General features: G+C 40.6%; 1 protein-coding gene across 2 annotated transcripts in view; it reads right to left on the bottom strand.

Moving 5' to 3' along the window:
* The window catches only part of LOC111155225 (reelin), a 505,959-nt gene that overhangs the window by 61,188 nt on the left and 422,450 nt on the right, over positions 1–22,321 (bottom strand). For both annotated transcript variants that reach the window (XM_022515343.1, XM_022515345.1), the window contains exons 35-45: positions 21,419–21,559; positions 21,135–21,312; positions 17,333–17,417; positions 16,314–16,496; positions 13,814–13,985; positions 13,590–13,692; positions 11,477–11,706; positions 7,108–7,328; positions 5,402–5,549; positions 2,819–3,077; positions 1,712–1,961 (exon numbers count right to left, since the gene is read on the bottom strand). In XM_022515343.1, coding sequence (XP_022371051.1) covers positions 1,712–1,961; positions 2,819–3,077; positions 5,402–5,549; positions 7,108–7,328; positions 11,477–11,706; positions 13,590–13,692; positions 13,814–13,985; positions 16,314–16,496; positions 17,333–17,417; positions 21,135–21,312; positions 21,419–21,559 — 1,970 coding nt within the window. The remainder of the gene's footprint in view (positions 1–1,711; positions 1,962–2,818; positions 3,078–5,401; positions 5,550–7,107; positions 7,329–11,476; positions 11,707–13,589; positions 13,693–13,813; positions 13,986–16,313; positions 16,497–17,332; positions 17,418–21,134; positions 21,313–21,418; positions 21,560–22,321) is intronic.

The following is a 22,321-nucleotide window of genomic DNA, read 5'->3' as shown; positions in this document are numbered from 1 at the left end:
GGGTTAATCTCCCTAAAACAGACCATGTCACTCGCCTGCCCTTGTGCCCTTTTATTCATGTCCTTGTCAAGCACAGATTCTTGTATGTGCCTTTCAAGGCTCTTCTTCCTTAGCTGCCAACTCTGCTTATCTATTTTTCCTCTTTGATTGTATCATTCAGTTCAACTTTTCTCAAGAGGATGCACCAGCCCGCAGTAGAAAATACAGAGGGCTGGACTTATGAGGGCAGAGTGCCAGTCCTGGTGCTGCTGCACGCCTACTGGGTCATAACTTAACTCCCTGAGTTCTCATTGCCTTCCCAAGCTACAGAGGAAAAAGGTATCTAAGACCCTAACGTCCTTTTCTATTTTCAAAAGCGGCACTCTTCTCTCCTCCACTAGATGCAAATATTGCCTGTTCAGGCTGGTCTGCTCATGGTTTTCCCTATGGACGAGGAGGACCCCATCTCTGCTTCTTTGCTTATGCTGCAAGCTTGGGATGTCCTTTCTTCTCCATCCACCCTACAAATCCATTCCAATCATCAATGCCCACTTGAGACTAAGCTTCTTTGTGAAATCTTCCCCAGATCCTTGTATTGGCCATCCATTGGTCATCTCATTCTCCTTTGAGCTTTCAGTACATCCTGCTGCAGTACCAATGCATATAGCACTTGACTTCATCATCTACCGGACTCTAACTTTCTGACATACCCCTCAGCTATACCTGTTGAAGACAGATGTGTACCTTATCCTTATTAAGTTCCACCCCGTTGATGAATTTAGTGTTGACTGACTGAATCTGAGGTGGAAAGAGCACTTCTGGGATTCCCCCTAAGGTATGTCCCTTAAGTCCAAACTAAGGAAAATATGAAAAATGTGGATTTTGCAAGACCTTGGAAGTAACCAAATTTGTCAGATGTTGGCCCTCTGGAATCTAAAACAGAAAATAGTCCTTGTGGACATTCTATTCTGGCTCTCCTGGAGGAAGAATGATACTTCCAGGAAGAAGTCTGGATCTCCTGGAGGTAAAAGACCAGAAGACCCCCCAGAATCCGGACAGGTTTGCAAGTTACAGTGAAGGGCCCAAGTATGCAGTGATGTCAGTCTTTATACCTCCTAAGATAGGTGTGTCTATGTGTGTGTGCGCATGTGTGTGTGTGTGCACCGACGTGCAAGGTATATGTGAGTGTGAATGAGTGCATGCGCACAATTCAGAGGATGCACACTGGCCACAATGAAGGTGGCCTAGACTATGCTATGACCCAGAATGGCAAAAAGTGTAAAGCAAAATGGGGACAGCAAAATTTCATGATTCCTGGGGTGATGGAAAGAAGACAGTAGCTGAACTAATCTAAAGCCCTATGAATTAAAACACATGTATACACCGATTCATGTGTAAATCCTATTGCTGATGCTGGCATTCTCTATGTGACGAGAGTCCCTAATTCTGCAAGTCTGATGGTAAAAAAACAATCCGGATTTTTCAAAAGAGATAAATGAGGCATTATTCTTTATATGTAAAAAAGTCTTCAAATACATACACTTAAAAAAAAAGCTCACATTCTGATGCTTTAAAAAAGAGACTTCTAAAACTTGACGTATATACACCATTTCCAAGAACGCGATTATGGTTGGACTGATGTGCACTTCTGTTTTGCTTATAGACTTGTCAGAGAGGCGATGGATGACCATTTACACACGTCTGTCCCTCTCCCTGGAGATGGAATATTTACCGTAACAAGAGTCGGTGACTGAGCAGGAGGCGGCAAAGTCGATCTGTAGGAAGGAATCCTCATTCACGGCAATGTCTGTGGTGACCACGTAGCGGGTGCTGGCCTTTTCGATGAAGACCAGGGCGTCACCGGTAGAGCCGCACACAGGCATCTTGGTGCCTCCTGGGTGCAGCAGCCATTTCCTACTATCCAGAGTCGTGAAATCATCCTCCAAGACTGTATTGCCAGAAATATTTCCTCCGATAAGAATCTGAAATGCATTTTTTTAAAGAAAACAACATTTCAATACGGTTTTGAGATACGAGAGAGTTTGGTGTTCTTGTATTTACCCGTTGGACTGCTCAACACTGGCGTCACATGCGAGCCTCCTGTCGGGGGTCTTTCAGAATGCTTTTGTTTATGTGGCCTGCCTGCCCATCTGGCAAGAAGCGGCAGAAAACAAATCGAGGTATTGACAAAACCATTCACAGCCATCGTGGGCCAAACTGTGCCTTTGGAAACTACACGCGCCCAAGCTGGGAAAGCAAAATTTGGCTTATGTGTGATTATGTTCCATGCGAAATTTCTATTTAAGGACAGTTGTATCCTAAGGCATTTCAGTTCCAGGTCTTTGCCTGGATTCTACCATTTGTTAACAGGTTCTTTTGAGTTCTCTTTCATACGCGGTTTATTATGTATGAAGATCCTTTAGAACTCTCCATAAGGATGTTAGGGAGATTTATTTATTTCTTCTTCAAAGGCTAGGAAAGAGGATTTGGAAATGACTGCATGTGGTACCACAGCTAATTTGCACATTTTCCCTTTCAGAGAATTATAACCTCATATCACGCTTGATAAAGTCCCTCTACCCATATGGCAGATTTCTCTATGCGCAGGACCTGGGCCTTCTGTTGTGCTGTTTGTTTTTATAAGCTCAGCCGACTGAAGGAAAAGAGAATGAAAGGAAGCTAAATGGCATATCTAATCTAGCTGTGTGGCTGTGGGCAAGTCCTTCAATGGTGGGTCCCGGGCTCCCTCTGCTGAGTGAGGAGGCTGGACCGAATGCGATCTAGGCCGCACATGGCTTGAGTGCCAACAATTAGAATAGTTAATCTTGAATGGACTGACCTGGTCGATAACCCAGGGACTGTAGAAGTGCCCGTTTTCAGACGGCTGCCACCAGCGGAGGCGAGTAGAAGCAGAGCGGGCTTTCAGGGGTATCTCCAGGGCGATGTACCTGCCCACGTTGCTGGAGTTGCTGAAAAGGAACTCCTGAAGGAGACTCCATGACAGGCCACCATTGAGCGAATACTGAAGCAGCACAGGTTGGCTCCTGGGGTCAGGGACACCTTTACCACATCCCAGTCTCATGAAGAACTGCACGAATCTGACACGAGGAAGATTGACTGTAGACTTTTTTTTTTTTTTTTTTTTTTTTACTAACTTCAGTGACAAATTCACGCTATTTACAAAAGACAAGCCCACAGGATCATGGCGGGTTGGGGGGTGGGCAGAGGAGTGCATGGCTTTAATGAATATGATGATTTAATCAATGTCCCGAGCAATCATTTCAAAGTCCAATTTTCCTTTTTAACATGAAGGAGTTAATAAAATGTGAAGTCTGGAAAAAGGCAACTCTGTACCCATTTTCATATTTTGGCCCCCTCCACACAGATGAGTCTGAGGGAACTGAGCATTCACCGTCCCCTCTGGTTATCCTGTAAGAAGAAGGGAGGGTTCCAAGACTCTCCAAGTGTGGGGCTGTGTATTGTTATCTATTTAAGATGAATCTGTCCTTAGTCTCTGAAACTGGAAGAATGTTATGAATGTAGTTTATGCCATTAATTGGCAAAACCATCCACCTTCTGGTTTTACCAGCCGAATTTTTCATATCTCCCATTACTGCCTGGGGGAGACACATTTAAATGCAGCGGTTGTAGTGCCTTTTTTGTGAAAGGCCTGGCATCTCTTGGAAGAGGTGTGTCAAACTGGGCCTCTCTGCCATCTTTTGTGCCAGGGGCAGGGAAGCATGAGCGTGGGGTGGTGATGGGGGGGCTGCGTCAGCCTCTAACTATTGCCGGGTCTGGGATGGATGATATTGGCCATCGAGAACTGTGGCGGCCGGCCAGGGGCAGCCTTCCCAGCTGGCAGGGAGGTGGACAGAGTGGCAGCAACAAGCTGGGGTGCCAACGAAAACTAGATCACATGTTATCTTTGGCAGGCAAGCTGCTGGTGCTTGGTCTGGCCTCCGTGCTAGCTGGTAATGCGGAATAAATTTCATGTGTAACCCCCCACACATGCCCAATTATGTATGTATGTCAAACACAGGAAGCATATTGGGACTTATAATAAAAGTTATCAGTTCCATATATAAAACAATGCACTCTTCATGGGTTCCTCCCCTCCCCCATCCCATTAACTAGGCATTCATTTATCTTATAACCCTGAGAAAATTGGGATTTTACATGGAGCATTTTGAGGTCAATGTATGCAAATCCTACACAGCATGCTACTGAGATGAGATAAATAATGGAGCTTTTAACATTGGATTAATGAAAAAAAATACATAGTTAGTGCCTAGTGGATGTCGATATCTATAAAAACAATAACCATTTACAGAAAAAAATCTTTTGGTCTATTGTCTACTTATATCGGGGAATGTCTGTAGATTAATTTAGTTATGGATAAATCCACATCAGAATTATTTAGAAAAACCCAGTAATTTCTAAATTAGAGAACTCTGCAGCCAATGATAAATCTGAAATAAAGAGCATCAGATTAAACTATGTGCATTAAAATAGGTTGAAGAGAAACAAAATTTTGCTTTCTATTACTGTAAAATTATTATCTCACAGAATTTTTTTTTATGGAACATGGTCAAATTAATAATTCAATAAATAAATGGTTTAGGTGAAAGAGGAAGATACATATGTTAAGATCTATTTTAAGATACTCGGAAATGTTTTAAAAAACCCAAAACACGACTTCTTTGTTCACTTGCAAAAATAGGTCAGGGTTCCATTTTACACATGTTCAGTGGTCTTCTTTATTTTCCTGGCTAAGTTTTTGGCTCGTCAAATGATCAAGGGATACACATCTTGACAGGACATAATCCTCTGAGCCAGTTTAAAATGTTTGTTTCTGAGAGGCTGTGCTCAAATCAGAAAATGAGTGCCTAGAAAGCATGAGCAAATCATTGGAAAGAAATGGTTATTAAGAACAAGAGCACACTTCAAATATTCTTAACTTAAATTGCCAATGGACAGAAAATTAATGGTTGGTAATTTGAGGATGTATTGTATTTCAATTAAGCTTTCTATTAAGCACGTAGATAACTTTCCACATCGTCCAAGTGCCCAGAAAAAGTATTCTCTAGAAGGTGGATAAAAAAGATGCAACATTATTTTCTTGAAGTGAAAGGAAGCTAACCATTGTCATTTCCTAGATACCACCTTGCAAATATCACCGATCTTATACTAACTTTTGTCTGTTTAGCTATGTTTCATTTCTGATCTAGCTTATTTCACCAAGCACTCTCGGTTTTAGGATCGGAGTTACATGAATTGTGTCTTAATGGAGTCCGAGATAAGAGAGAAGCTCAGCATTTCCAGCGGAAGGCCTTGTCCTTGATGTTGGCTTCTTTCTGATTTGATTATGTTCTGTTACTGTACATCACAATGTGGTTTCTCAACAGCATCTAAAAACGTTTACCTAGCATGTGATAAATCCAGATCTCTTGTCATCAACATGCGCAAGCCATCTTCATTGAAAAAGAGGTTGTTTCCACTGGAAAGGATTCCACACTTCCGAGAAGGCTTTCCGCCACTCATTAGTAAGAATCTATCGGATTCTAGCTGACCTGAAAAAAGTGGTAAAGATGATTTACCTATGACCCCAAAGATAGTCATACTCTTATTTAAAGGAATGAGGTAACTGCTTTGGGCAGTTTTAAAATACAAAGCCATGAATACTGAAGTCACATATTTTGGGAGAAGAGCTCTCTTCAACAGTTCAGCTTTCTGAATTCTTTAACCTAAGGGGCCACAAGACAGAAGGGGGGTGGGGCTTTTCCCGAGTAGCTATGGTCCAGCCAGATGGGTTCTTCCTCTCAGCTCCCCTACAGTGCAAAAAATGACACTGGCTAGTCAGAGAGTGATTCAGGTCAAAAGTAAGAGAGGGTAATTTACGTAGCTTTTCCACTGGCCTCTTCATTCTGTCTTTGCTACTCTGAGGACCGTGTCTGGCAGGTATTATAAAATATTAAAAAAAAACACAGTTTTAATGGAAGAAATTACAGAGCAATTTAATATTTTCTATTAAATAACGTCTTTCAAAACCAGCTCACAAATCTCTCCAGATACTTACCTTAGATCTAGGGTTTCATTGTTCTTTTTTTTTGATTCTGGTAAGATGCACACAATACAAAATTGGTCATTTTCAACATTTTAAAGTGAACTTGGTGGGATTTAGTACATCACATTCATGCTATGCAACCATCACCAATACCTAGTTCTAGAAGCTTTTCGTCACCCATGAGGGAAACCTTATACCCATTAAGCGGCCACTCCTCTTCTCCCTCTCACCCAGCCCCAGGCAACTGCTGATCTGCCTTCTGTCTCTATGGATTTGCCTACTTTGGATGTTCTATGATCGTATGACATTTAGCCTTTTGTGTCTGACTTCTTTCACTTGGCATGTTTTCAAGGTTCATCCACGTTGTCGCATGAATCAGGATTTCATTCCTTCTTATGGCTGCATCACACTCCACTGCGTTGATATATCTAAATCTAATATTAAATTGTACCTTGAAACCATAAATCTATTACAACAATTTTATAAACAACTTGGGAAAAAGAAAGAAAAAGAAAAAGAAAAGAAATCTTTTTGGGAAGAAGAAAGAAATCTTTTGATCCCACTATCCTAACATGCATAGTTATTACAGTTGTTTAAGACTTTCTCTTACGAGAATAGTTTCCCATTGTTTTATCAGAGTACATATCCAAGCACATTTTTCTATAACATCATCAGACATAATGAAGTGAGATTCTAGATATAAAACTGAGGTACAGAAAGTGGTAAGAGGCTGCTCAATGAGTTGATGATGAGTGACTCCCTATCTAAGATTAACTAGCTAGAGATAGTTTCTAAAATTATCATCAATCAGCGATTCCATGTGATAGAAAAAGTGGTGAAAACAGCTTTAGTTCTCTCAAGCACGGCCTGGCTCATTCTCACTGCATTGCTTCAAACACAGAACCCCATATAACTCAGAACTAAATGAAGCCATGGGTGGTCCCAATTGTAAGGCTAAATAATGAAATGTTAGAGTGGGATTTGTGATTACTTCTGTATTACAAATTACATTTAATACGTAAGTTCTTTCACAAAGCTACCTAGGATTTATTTTAAAAGATTACCTTCAAAATCATCCTTGAGAAAATCAGGATTTTTGGTGCTTATTTTACAGGTGGGACCTGAGTAGCCGGGATCGCATATACACTTGGTTCCGTTGATACAACTCCCATGTCCGCTGCACATCTCTTCACATTGGGGACCAATATAGACATTATCAATGGCCCACGTCACTGGCTGAGAGCCAGCGGGGTAAAATCCTTGGTACCATCTGAAACGCACAGATCTGGAAAAGAGGCACAAGGCTTTTCAAATCGAATCAACAGAACAACACAGCTTTAAAGTAAGGCCATCCATTCAAGGAGCAGTGGGCAGTTACTACCTCTGCACCACACTCAAGAAGTAGAAAACACAATCTGACATTTCAAGAACACAAACTCTGTTCCTCAATCTCCAAGATAATTGCCAGTTTATGTTCCTGTTTCCCATAAGCCCTTCCCAATCCTATCATTGGGTCAAATTCCACCTGACCCTCCACCTTTTTCAATATTGACTTCTTTGGTGATGCTTTCTCCATTCTGACTATCTACACTCCGCATAACTCATTTTTTCTTCATAAATTGAGGTAAAATTCATGTTACACAAAAGTAACCATTAGCCATTTAAAGAGTACAATGGGGTGGCAGTCATCCCATTCAGTGTTTAGCAAACCACCACCTCAATCAAGTTCTAAGACATTTTCGTCTCAATCAAGTTCCAAGACATTTTTGTCACCCCAAAAGGAAACTTTGTGTCTATTAAGCAGTTACTCCCCATACCATCCTAGTTCCAGCCCTCAACAACCATGAATTAATTTTACTTCCAAGTATATTGCCCTATCATCTTGTGGATGACAGCTTCTTGAAAATAATCTACATATTTAGGTAGTCATCCAAAAAATTTTAGTATATTTTATCAGACACAAAACTCAATTCAAAGAAGACAGATTTAGTTTTGAGGGGATGGATATAGAGACATCATGCACATTCATTTTTGCACCCTATCAATGTGTCCCATTTTCAGTGATCATAGAAACCAAATTCAGAATAATTTTTTGAGAAACAGAAATTAGGAGTCAATTTTGGAATTATTTACTAGGCTTCTAAAGCTTAGTAGATAGTAAAGCAGAGGGAGTCAAGTTCCCACATATAATTTTAACCCTAATTTCATTGTTTGTCTCAAGACTCCAACCATACTGAGCTGTTCCCAAAATGCCAGTTCATAATTACATTTTATTTTCAAATACTTGTCAGAGTTTATAGTCTTGGCAAGAAGCACTTTCTACCCTTTGAACTTTCAGACTGCTGAGCTGAGGGAAATGGCTAGAGTTTTCCTTTGAACAAAAGCCTACATGGATTTTTTTGAACTTCTTATTTATTCAAATGTTCTGAATACAAATGAACCATGTTGGTTGGATATTTATTATTGTTCACCTGTCTTGACACAGAAACCGTAAGCACTATGATAAATGGGCTGAAGGGTCTGGTTTCACTGCACTTCCCTTCAGCTGAAATCTTATTCTGAAAATTTCTCGCTGCCACCCTCCCTGGTGAGTGTCAGCGTCTGTTCTCCCAAGCCAGTGGTATTCAAAAGGATCTGTTTTTTAAACACAAACTTAAAATTTCAAGCACACAACAGTGCTTTCTTTAGACAGAGGTTTTGGTTGACTCATTATGAAACTGTATAAAGCAAAAGTTATTAGGAAGTTTTACAGACAAAAAGACTCCTAGACGAAAAGGACACAAGGTGACATGAATAAAACTCAATGGAAGCTCAATACTTCATGCTTCAAATGTGACTTGACTAGATGTGGAGGCAAATATGGTCAGTTTCACACCTGAAAACATTTCTGATGCTTTTTTTGGTACCTGGCGTCCAATAAGTGCACAGAAAAGGGTAATTTAAACATAGTTATATATATATTTTTTAGCATCTAGCTTGTACTGTCACTATGGGCCATGGTGAATACAAACCAAGCAATGGTTCACTGAATTGGAGAAAATTTAACTTTTGCCTTCCAGCAATTCATGCCTGTGTGGGTGTTAAGAAGAGTGCTAATTCTCTTCCTGAAACAAGGACCAGACAACACTATTAAGGCAAATTCTTCTCTTTGCAGAAATGGTTGAAGGCAGCTGGGAAGGTAGTTTTATACCATTCTCAGAGTGGACATGCCTCGGCAACAGATTTCTTTTTGTAGAAATAAAAATGGCAACACAATGGCTAAGTTCTGTACCTTTATCATTGGAAGAGGTATATTTTAAACTGACACTCCATGTGGGTGAAAGTACATGCATTTCTAATGTTCAAATTATATTGCCTTATGATTTCTCTCATTCAGATTTCCAAATGGTATTTCTGAGTGCATCAGCACTGCCCCGTGGACATCACCAGTTCTAAGTGAGGTGGTTTCCACGACACTGCAGCAACTGTCCTGTGACTTTATCCCATATTTTTAAAAGAAGACTGTTGCCATGTGGAAACGTGCCGAGGCAAGTCTCAGTTGTTTTTTTTTTTTTTAAGATTTTATTTATTTATTTGACAGAGATCACAAGTAGGCAGAGAGGCAGGCAGAGAGAGAAGGGAAAGCAGGCTCCCTGCTGAGCAGAGAGCCCGATGCGGGTCGATCCCAGGACCCTGAGATCATGACCTGAGCCGAAGGCAGAAGCTTAACCACTGAGCCACCCAGGTGCCCCTCAGTTGTTAAAACAGTGTAAACTCATGGCCTCTACCCTATCTTTAGGGTGGTCTGCTACTTAATCCAATTCTTAGCTGAGCAACAGCAGGAAATGAGAGGTCCATTAAAGAGAACATTTGGAGCTTTTCAACAACAACCATAAAGGGCACGATCTTGGTCACAGGTGCCTGCTTGATTGGCCAGCAGGCCTTTCCCTGCCTACACTGCCCGTAAGCATGGATTTTTGGCAGCTGGGCTTCTGTTGCATGGCTTAGCTTTCTGGCTATAGCTGATGGATTCAGACGGTCTTTTTTAGAAATGCGGAATTAAGAGTTCCAGCACATGAGAGTGGTCGTTTGCTGAATGATGTTAAAGTCAGCATGATGAAAATGAGGATCACACACTCCTTTTGCTGAGGTCCTCACACTTTCGGAGTGGGGGGGGTCCCTGAAATTCCCCAGTATGCTTCTAGTAAGTTCTTCCACTGTTTTGGTAAGCCCCTTTATATTTCCTGCAACACAGGATCTTAAATAATACAACTGATTTTGGATAAAAAGTTTTTCCTGATTCTTTCTCTCTGCCCTGTTCTTCTTACAGACAATCCTCCCCACCCCCAGCAATAACAGCTTTCTGGTTGTGCCTGCTTTATCTTCTAGAGAACCGTGAGGACATTCTGCTTAGTAATGCTCATTTTCTTTTTTTTTTTCTGGTTGGATTTTCCATTGGGATCATATGCTGGTGTAATAGCAAGAATTAGTACATGACATCCTTGACAGCTCAAAATATTAAAGTCCTTAGCAATCAAATTATAAAAATTATGCTGATGATATGATGAGAAGCAAATGGATTTATGTTCAAAGAGAACACAGACTTGTGAAAATTCACTTTCAACCTTTTGGAAAAGTACTAGATATTAGTCATTTTGCTTGAAGACCCAAGACTTCTCATTATGCTGAGTTTCACATCGGGAATATAAATCTATTTCCATCTTGAAAGTATATTAGTACTTTCTTCTTTTCTTGACATACCCTGAAAGAACAGGTTCTTTCTTCTGAGAGAAAAGACAAATTCTGAGGCAGCCTGCTTTGTTGACTTCCTCTCTTTGTTCACTTACAATATTAGGTTTAGTTTTTGAACTATTCATTTCATTTCTATTAGAATTGAAGCCCTTTATCCCCAAATAGCCTTTCAACAGAAGAGTCAAATATATGGAGCAAGAATGCTGAGAGAGGTTGGAAAAGGAGAAATGCCTTGGGGGAGGGGAATGGAACAATTATTATTTTTTTTTTATGAAGCACCTAGAATATTCTGTGGGCTTCCATCCTCCCGCTGTGCCCTCTCCCTCCATAAGAGACACAGGTAGATGTCTGAAAGTCATAAAATTCTCACTGTATTTATATTGGGAGGTGGGGGCAGGTGCTGTGGGGAATTACAACATTAGGAGAAAACCATACTTCTGTCGCTTCCTCATGGATTTAATAAAGACCTGTGGGGGATACGAATCACTACAGAGTGCAGCCCATGATGTACTCTTTGAAATCTATCTTCAAACTGAGTAGTGTGTCAGCTTGGAGTCCCACGTTTGGAGTAACCACTGGTGTGCTGAAGTGGAGAACTAGAGGGAAGTCGCCCCCCCCGCCATAGAGTGGCAAGTCAGTGGTGACATGAGGGAGAATGTTGTCAGTGGAGAAAGATGGTGGTGTGAAGCAGCAGGTCCTTACCCGCAAAGGTGCAGCTTCCCGAAGTGCACAACCTCCCTCCTCCAGCCCTGGGTGGTCCCGGCGTAGTAGGTGCTGCTCGGGTGGTGCTCTGTGGAGCACAGGGAGCTGACGTGGCTGCTGCTGTGGTAGCAGAGGGGGAGCAGTGGGTGCCACGTCGCCCCAAAGTCCCTTGAGAACTCCAGTCTGACTGGATCGGTAGAGGAGCTATCCGTGGAGCAGCCCACGTTGATCTTGGGGAGGAAGGGGAAAAAAAAGATACAAATTACTTCAGAGCAAGAGGCCTTGAAATGATTCACCATTTCATTATTTTCTCGAGAGTCCATTTTCCTGGGAACTGTCTTGCTGAGATATTTAACACTGTAAAATTCTGTTTTGCCTAACTGAGTAATATCATATATTACCTTCAAATAATAATTTTTTCATAAAGAACCTCAAAGGGCCTCATAAAAAATTTATTTTCCCTCATTTTATAAAAAGCTAGGAAATGGGTAAGGCAGAGGCTGGCATGGATTCCAAATTGTACCTCTGGTCTACTTTCATAGCCAAACCAAGAAAACTGTAATGAAAAGACTGTTTCCTGACTTCTAACCATTAGCCTCTTTTTCAGTCCGCTAGATAGGAAGACCTTCTCTTTTCCTTCTTGTGACACCTTCCAAATGATCCTCAAAGTTCTGCATGTGAAAAAAACCTCAATGTGTATTCAACAAAACACAATTATTGTCCCTCTTTGTCCTGCACAGGGAATGCGTGTTCAGAAAGACCTTAGCCGTTAGGGAAATAACCACTTCATTCCTTTCTCCACACTTTCAAGTAAATAAACTAAAACTTAAATAAATAAATGCACGTAATTCTTCCTATGCAGTTTTCCCCTCTTGCAGTTGAGATTACTATTTTCTTGCTGTTGTAGCACGCGGATATATTTATATTTATAATTTCTGTTGTTGAACTTACTCCTTGTACCTTTTGAAAACTATCAACATTAGATAAACTTTTCAAATATAGGCATTTGTTTCTACCCAAGTCCTTCTGATAACAGAACAGGGCCACAGGTGCTATTTTTTTATTAACATTTAAAGCACATATTTAGAAAATATAATAGAAGGAACTTGAAATAAAACTAGAAAACATAACAGAAAGTTTAAAATAGATACAGAATAATTTCTCTATGAAAGTGCCATTTGGTTTCTTACTTTTTTTAAAATTTAACATTTTATTTATTTATTTGACAGAGAAGGACACAGCGAGAGAGAGAACACAAGCAGGGGAAGTGAGAGAGGGAGAAGCAGGTTTCCCGCTGAGCAGGGAGCCCAATGCATGGACCCTGGGATCATGACCTGAACTGAAGGCAGAAGCTTAACTACTGAGCCATCCAGGTGCCCCACGGTCTCTGACTTTTGAGATGCAAGAGACAACTCTAATTTAGAGGCTACAGAGAGTTAATCTAAAACAAATATTCAAAATCTTGTTGATCCAGTCAGGCACTATTGTAAGCCCTCCCTCCCAAGGGTAGCTAGAGATTTCAGCTAGGAAACAAGCATTTTTGAAACTTGGTACTATTGGTTCTGCTGATTTTATCTAAGTTTTTGAAATACATACAAGTTTTTCTTTATACATTATTAATTTGCTCTCTTCCAAATTATAAGGAGTCCATGAATATTAATGAAATACACAAAAATTATAAAAACAGTGTAGTGTTGTTTTATCTGTAAAATTCATGGCACCATGATAAATATTATATAAATATACCAGCCTGGTATAAGAGTAGTTACGTCGACTGAGTCTTAAGTAACACATAAAAATTGTGAAAACAATCATACTAGAATAGTATGGCCTTTTTCATTTTTATAATGTTTAAAATAATTTATTTCAACAACTTCCCACTGTAGTAGGTAGGAAGATTGTATCATAAATAAAGGACAAAAATTCAGAAGTAAGACTTAGTAGGACAACTGGTTCTGCTAATAAAAATGAATTATGATGTAAAACCTCTTTTGTCCTTGTACAAAAAGGGAAAGTCATAACGCAGGAAAACTACCTGAGATTTTCCTTCTCTTTCCTGGCTTTTTGTTCAAGATAAAATTTAAAGCATTTCTGATAGAACAAAGTCAAGTACCTCAAACTGTATGATGGTGTTCTCATTCACATCCAGGTCGCGAGTGGTGATGGAATGCTCACCAACTTCACTGGAAACAAACACCATAGCTGAATCTTCCTCGCTGTTATGGAAGAAAACAAGAAGAAAGCTGTTTGGGCAAAAGTTCACTGTGATTTGTATAGAACAAGCAAAATTTGTATAGAGCTTTGTTTTTTGTTTTAGAGTCTTAATGAAAGACTTACGGTGCTCCTTTTGAAGAATATGGGCAATAAAGACCAATATTACCACCAGGATAGAAAAACCAATTGTCTTCTCTGGGTCCAAAGTCAAATGTATCCAGAAGCATCAGAGGGTTGTTGAGATTGTTCCCATCAATAATGAAGTCATCAACAATCCAGATTTCTTCTTTCTTACCTAAGGCATTTTTGGATTAAAAAAAAAAGTTTTTCCAATGGTGAGAACTGGAGGGACGTGTTTGCTCTTTGGAACAAAGTAAAGGACAGAAGGGAATCAGTAACAACAGGTTAAATATATGCTTTCTGGACAAAGAAACACAAACTACACAACACGTCTTTATAGCGATTCGAGTATGGAAAAATTAAGCTGTCAATCACATTAAGTTGACAGAGCAAGCAACAGCCTCACTGATTTCAGAAAGCTGAGACGGTTTGAGAAATTGTGCTCCCCTTCCAGTCAGTGCTGTGGTGCTAGAGACTGTACTGCCAAGAATGGGATTTATGTTTTCATGGTTTAGGAGAATCTGTAAGATATCTGAATCTGTGAGCACAGGGGTCAAGCCTGCAGATTTAAAACTGAGGTACACTAGTCGATTTGAGGAGCCTCTTATTACCTTTTGGAGTCAACTCATGACTGAGCATCATGCTGTGGTTAGGCCGAAGGGCTGTGGTCATGAAAACACTGGTCTGATGCATAATTTTATCTAATTGTTAAAACTACATAGAAGAAAATACTCTGTGTTATATACTTTCAAATGCTTTCCAAAACTTTTATGCTTATTTAAAGATATGTGGGACTGTCTAAAAAACTAGTAAAATCACTCCTTGGGCTGACATAGAACTTGATTCAGCAACCCAGCCTGGGTGTTGAAGGCAGGTACCTACTTTGCAGGGAGGATGGCAAACCCAGGCTACCTTTGCAAAGCACTGTTTGGACTCAGGGAAACAAGGAGGTAAGACCACGCCAAGCAGAATCATCAAGATTCCTCAAGGATGCTTCTTTTTTTTTTTTAAGATTTTATTTATTTATTTGACAGACAGAGATTACAAGTAGGCAGAGAGGCAGGCAGAGAGAGAGGAGGAAGCAGGCTCCCTGCTGAGCAGAGAGCCCTATGTGGGGCTCGATCCCAGGACTCTGAGATCATGACCCGAGCCGAAGGCAGAGGCCTTAACCCACTGAGCCACCCAGGCGCCCCCACTCAAGGATGCTTCTTTATTGATTTCTACATTGGTTACAATTCTTAGAAAAAAAAATACACACACACACACACACACACACACACACATAATCTGTAAACAGGAGCCTGTAGAAATAACCTGATGATTTAAATGAAGTTGCATGTGTCCCTCTCTCTCTTTCTCTTCTCAACCTATCACTTTTCTAATTCTAGCAGCTTTCTTCTCTTTTCTTGTTTTGGAAGCAGCTGGTGAAAACGATAAAGAAAAACCAGGTAACCTTTCCAACCATAACATGAAGACAATGATTCTCTGGATTGTGAAACTTGGTAGTATTTATATATTTATTCATATTTATTTGGTGATTATAAAAGATTATTTCTTCCTGTTTATAATAAGTTAAAAATTATTTTTGGCTTACCAGTTATGAAGTAAATATTCAGGTTAAACTTTAGAGCTATGGTACGTTTTTCTTATTCATTTCTGTGTTACCTCTGCAAAGAATCTGCTTAATGGGATATCTCTATGCTTACTCAGGCCATTAAATGCATGATTTGGTAGCCTCTGGTCCTTTATAATCGGCAGTTAATAGAAATATTGGAAGCAATAAAACATTACAAATTTGTAAAATCATTTTCTGTAACCATCTGGAAATGCTGTTAAATTATACATTCACTTTAACTTATCACGGAAGCGGGGGTATGTGATAAGAATATCTTATCTAAGGCACTTTCTGCTTGGTGTGAGTCCCTGTCACTTTGTCATGGTATTTTGCTGCAAAGTTGTTCTGTCTCACTAATGAAATGCCACACTCAGAAGAACTATTTACTCCTAAATGAATTCAGCAGGAATGTAGTTACAATTGATGAGTGACTAATGATAATGCTTAACTTTTTTAAAAAATATTTTATTTATTTATTTAAGAGAGTGTGCTCCTGAGAAGGGCGGAGGGGCAGAGGGAGAAGCAGGCTCCCTGATGAGCCTGGAGCCCTACATGGGACTCGATCCCACGATCTTGGGATCATGATCAGAGTTGAGGGCAGACGATTAACCGACTGAGCCACCCAGGTGCCCCAGTGCTCAATTGTTTTTTAAAAACCTTAGCTCTGTAAGTGGCTTTAGCTATATTTACATCATGGAGAACTGATGAGTCAAGTACAAAGAGACTCTAAAGATACATAAAGTTAAATATTCATTGAGACTCCTTTAGGTAAAATGTGTGTCACAGACAATGAAACTTCCCAGTTGACAAACACTTACTCCACATCTTAGAAACAAACATGTTAAAAGCCAGTCAGTTTGGAACACAGGAGAACAAATGCCTTCTTACCATTATTATAAGGTTGCCAGAGTCTGAACCTTGTAGCGTTGGTCTGGGCAGTATATGGCAAGGGAACATTAATGAAAAGTATGTTGGTCGTTTGAGGGAAGTAAAATTCATCCATCAAGTGCCAAGTGATCCCCCCATTGATGGAGAATTGTAGTAGAATAGAGTGAGACCTCTCTGGGGTACCTAGAGAGAAGACCACAGGCATAATACATACTGTGATAAAAGTGGGCACATGGTATATTCTAAGACTATCCTTTTGGCATTGATGCGTAAGCTGACTTATATTCCCGTAGGAGCTTTAGAGTCCAAATGTTTTGGAGGCAACTTTAAGCAAAGTCAGGTGGGGCTTTCTGTACAACTGTATGTCAAAACACACACCAGAACTCAGATTTTCACACAATAGTATCTCCCTCTCTTTCTCGGATATGAACACATATCTTTCGGTATTTCATTTAGGAAATCTTACATCAGAGAATTTTGCTTCTACGGGCATCACGATTTTATAAATGGTCAAACATTTTAAATCTCAGGATACAAACAAAAATCTACTTGCAAGCTTATTATATCCTTAGGGCATTATTTGTCAAGGAAATGATTTAGTTAATACGAAAGGTCATAATGGCAAAGAGTTGCCTTTTGGGGGTTCACATCTATAAAAGAAAATCTAAAATGTCCCCAAGTTAAATTTTTAAAATTTAAAATTCTTACAACTAGGAAGTAGTGGTGGAAAAAAAAGACTCAGGGACATAATGATAAATGTAGCTACCATAGAATTAGTATGATTACTACAGTTATATGAAATTTTTGCAAAATCAGTAGTTACCTTACCCTTACATTAAGATGAACTTATATCATAGAAGCACATCTACATTTATTTACTCAAATTTATGTCAGCTCTCCCATGCAACAGAATTTATGGGCCTCAAATCCATCGTTTCTTTGTGGGGGAGGAATTGTGTAAGGCAAGGGGGAGTTCTTTTGAAGGGAAATAATGAATTCTACCCATACAAATGACTTACCTTTTGCTATAAATCTAAGTGAAAACTGGACATACATAGTATTGGTACAGTCTAGATCTCTTGAAATAAGCATCCTCAGTCCTTCCTGAAAACACAGACATATACGTTAAACGACCTTATTTCATCTGCAAAATTATTTTCCTTTGACTTTCATACACCTCACTTGCATTAGCTAAGTAATAGATTCATACACGTAAAGATTCAGAAGCAATGTTGGGTCCAGTTGAAAAGGGAAAACGGATCCTTTCCACTTTCTTAAGGCTTTCATTTCTTATGACTGCATAACCCAATTTCATTGTCTCAACTTGACATCCCACTTTGCTGTGACGTTTATAAAAAGCAATGCAAAAATGACAGCATTACCTATCTGCAGGCCTTTTTAAAAAAGTAGCCTCCTTTGACCACAGCATGCCATGACAGGCGTAATGAGGAAATGGATGGAAATTCTCTGCCAAGTGCTCCTGCTGGAAGTTGGGAACTAATAGGTAACTTTTTCAGGTTCCAAGGAGCTGTAGGGACTCACTACTCCTTTGTGCACTCTGACGGCACTGGGGGGCTCTCATTCAGGCTGACACAACACCTTGTATTTATCTTGACCAAGTAAGGCATAACTAAGCGAGTCCCCATGCCTCAGCTGTAACTGCTCAGGCAGAGAAGCCAAAGAAGGAAGAAAGCGATCACATTAGCTTTGGCAATTTTTTCCGCTAATTAACTATTTCTGGATGCCTGGGATTGACAGCCCCTTAGCTTGTTTTCTCTGCGTGTACACAGGACTGCAGTGACAGCCAGTAAAATAGAATTTCACTGCGCAAGTGTCCTAAGGTGCAAATAAGCCTTTTAGGGTCTTAGCCGTGACATCTGAATGAAGTGACTCTTTAGTGGTATAGGGCTGTGTGATACTGAGTGGTCACCAGATTTCTTCCTTCCTTCCTCCCTCCCTCTTCCTTTCCAGATGTATTTATTTATTTGAGAGAGAGAGAGAGAGAACGAGCAGGAAGGGCAGAGGGCGAGAGAATCTGAAGCAGGCTCTTTGCTGAGCAGGCAGCCCGAGGCAGGGCTCAACCCCAGGACCTTAAGATTATGACCTGAGCCAAAACTAAGGATCAGATGCTTAATCAGCTGCACCATCCAAGCGCCCCTGGATTTCTTAATGGTCAACTAACAAACACCAAATGTAATTTTAGCTAGAGAAAAGAAATTCATCCTTTTTCTTATTACCCAGCACAAAAATCCCCAATAACTGAAAAGCTTTAAATAGAACTAATTTTGTCATAGCAACCGTATTACTGAATGCCTATAACATGCTAGGTTCTAAAACAGACACTTTCTTCCTTTAATGCATATCACACTCATAAGGACGAGATACTATTATCTTTATGATGCAGAGAAGGAGCCTAGAACTCAGAGACAGTAACTTGCTCAAGACTGCACAGCTTAAAAGTATTGATGGGGGAAATCGAGCCCAGATGTGTCAGACTGTGAAACTTGTCCTCCGTCCTTCATAGGATACCAGTGTTTCATTTACTAAATCATCTTCTGGTTTTGGGAGAAGAAATCCAGATAATGCTAAATTTAGAGTCTGAGAATCACTTAATACTGTCATGGAAAAGGAGCGGCATGTGAACCTGTCCCTGAACTTCAAAAAGTATCAACTCAAACTTCCAGGATTGAAGGTTATACTGTAAAAGCCTTATATTTCCAGTCTTTTTTTTTTTTTCTTTACCCTAATAACTCACTGCCCTACTCAGTCCATGGCACCGAGTTCATGCCTGTTCTTCCTGCCTCATGGTCGACAGACACTCTCTCCCCCCTACCTTGACAGGCACAAAGCCTTGAATGGTTTTACAGTGTGGTGCCACGTGGAGGCTGAGGTGATGAGGAAAGGCAGCTTCTTCAACTTACAAGGAATAAACTTCGAGGTGGCTAGTTGGCAGAACCAGCTAATAAAGATCCCTTGCTAACAACAATTAAATGAGTGTGATCACTCTTCCCCCTTGATTATGGAACCTAAGTATGAAACTGTTCCCATGGGCAAGTACAAATCAGCCATAAAAGGACCACTGCACACTGCATCTTGTAGGAACTGTTATGTTGAAAGTGGGCACGATGAAAGTATCTTTCCTGTTTGTAGTATTTGCTTGTAGTTCAGCACTTGATATTAATTACACAGTGGAAAAGTCAAGCCCTGCTTTTGTGCATATTCAAGTTCACGAACAGGTTTCTTTCCTCATCCCTTTTCCGGGCTCATTAATCCATTTGTGCTAAATGTGGGAGTTCTTTGGCATCCAACAAGCTATTTGAATAGCTGATCGTACTCCTGAATCTATAAACATTAAAGTGAGACTATCACTTCCTTTTTAACGAAAGAGTGCCTTTCTAGGTCAAACTGCACCCTACTGAGTGGCCCACACTGGGCCCTCTCTACATCTTGCAGAACTGAGAGATAATGTCTAATACAGATAATGCTTGGCTGCTCTTGCATTTGGACGGCTAAAGGGAATATAGAAAACACTGTGTGTCTTCTTCCTTCATAGGATCTAGGGACCAGGTTAATTCACTGCTTAAAAATTTATCAGGTAAAAATATTTAAATCATGAAAAGTCATGGGGCTCCTGCTTTTTGGTCTTGTCAATGTTGTAAGCAGATCGGAAGTGAGCTAGTGGTGGTAATCACAGCTAATGCCTCCGACAAGACTGAAAAAACATACACATGAAAACCAGCAGTTTCCATCCTGAAATGTTACCTCAATTTCTTCAGCTTCTCAGAGCTCGTAGGGACTAGTAAATCTCTCCAACCCCTAAGTGTTTTTTTCTCTCTCATCCAAACTTGAGACAAATTAGGTATTTAAACCAGGATGGTAGGCAGCATCTACCAGCTATAACTGGAAAAGTTCCACCAGGAGCCTGGGAGGCTCAGTTGGTTAAGTGTCTACCTTTGGCTCAGGTCATGATCCCAGGGTCCTGCACTGGGCTCCCTGCTCAGTGGGGAGTTTGCTTCTGCCTCTACCCTTCACCCCCACTCATGCACTCTCTCTCTCAAAAATAAATAAATGAAATCCTAAAAAAAAAAAAAAAGTTTCAGGGTGTCTAATTTTCTAAGCATTGGATGTTAATCATGAAGGTTGTACGGGGGCCCATGCAGATTTTTGTGATAGATTTCACTCGCACACCCTGTATTAGCCGACTTCCCCATGATGGGAGAGACGGCATACAGCCTGTATTCACAGGGGAAGGTACAGTACAACCAGTACAGCACTTCTCACAACTGCTTAACTCTTTCTCAGCAAACATCTAGGTTGAAACACAAAAATAGACTAACAATGTTTGAGAATGCTATTTCACTTGACTCCAATGTTTGGTTTTCTTAAAGTCACCAAAGGGTTTTACTGGCTGGAGGAAAAGGAAAAAAGAAAGGAAAAAGCAAAGCCCTTTTCTAAAATCATTTTTTACAGTTCTCTAAGTTATATATTCAATAACACAGAAAATGCTACATTCTAGAAGATACTAGAAATTGCATATGCATAATTCATGTGTGTGTGCGTGCATATATACATATATATGTATATAATTGCAGCAGAAAGTAACAGGGGTCTGATCATCAAAGCAGAGGAGAGATTTTATGCCTAAGTGATCCTGAAAAATGATGATGGCGAACAGAGGAGGAAACGTGGTCTGGGCTAGAAGACAACAGCTTCGTATAAAGTAATACACTATCTGAGCCGGTTCACAAACACATTTGTGTGGAGCAGTAAGGGAAGGAAGGAATCCCAATAGCAGAGTATAAAAGTAGAATCTTATCTGACCCCTTTAAAAATGAGCGATGTTCCCGATTTGATGGTTTCACCATTCAGGTTCCCCCTCTCGGCACCATATACTTCAGGCCAAAGGTCGGGATGTAGGTTCCCGTTGAAATCATCCTTAAGAATCGAGGGCAGAGGAACAATGGGCACACAGTTGGCTCCTCCAAAGCCCCGGTCACACCTAAGAGAGAAGAAGGAGGGGAGGAAAGGCATTATTTGTCGTGAGTTCGAAAGCCATTTCTGCCTTTCCGTCCTAAACAAAGAAACTGCCGGTTTTATGGACTTACACACAGCGTCCCGCGTCGCAGATTCCTCTTCCGGAGCACAGCCAGGGGCAGCCCGAAGCCAGCACAACATTATCAATAGCCCACGTGTCAGCCCCCACAGTGTAGTTGGACTGAATCCATCTAAACCGGGTCCTGGGAGACCTAACCAAAGAAAACATACTTGGTTCGACAGGCATCCTTGAAAGCAGGAGAACATTTCCTTTAACTCCCCTTTCCCTCTGAAGAGCCCTCCTCCAAGTTCTCCTTCCCTCTTCTTGGAGACACTTAGTTCTCACACCAAGTGTTGGATGTTCTTTCCTGATGAACCCACCACCGAGAGAGTAGAAAACATGCTTTGTAAATATGTCATCCTTCCTTTCATACAGATGGGATGAAAACATGCTTTGTAAATATGTCATCCTTCCTTTCATACACACGTCCGTGATGGGAAAGTTATCTTGGACTAGTTATTTATTGTGTGTTTGAACCACGTGCCAAATTTGGGGTTTTGTGTTCAGGCTTTTCCTGCCATTCAGGACGAGGAAAGAGACAGAACGGATGAGAAGCATGAGGAAAAGCACAAGGAAATGAGGTCCCGGCACTACTGTCCCTAAATGGCTTCTGAGACGGGAAATGGAAACCCCAGAGAAGTTCTGCCTCCATGATGGGCCTGAGGTCTGGCTGCCGAAAGCTGAGGGCCAGAACCATGTGAGGCACGCCCACATTTTCCATTCCATTTGTAATCTGCTCTTTGGACTACACTGTCAGATCACCTTATCCAGAAATATACGCAGCCTGGGCCAAACCGCAGTAACAGTCTCTAACTTAGAAACAGACTACAAAGCTGAAGTGGGGGAGTCACTTGTTTGGAACGTGGAACCCAGTCGCCTTGAAGTCGAATGTCAACAGCAACATTTCCAGTGC

Source organism: Enhydra lutris, unplaced genomic scaffold (genome assembly GCF_002288905.1).
Source record: "Enhydra lutris kenyoni isolate GAN:26980312 unplaced genomic scaffold, ASM228890v2 scaffoldscaffold40, whole genome shotgun sequence".
NCBI lineage: Eukaryota > Metazoa > Chordata > Mammalia > Carnivora > Mustelidae > Enhydra > Enhydra lutris.
This window is presented reverse-complemented; position numbering and strand designations above follow the sequence as displayed.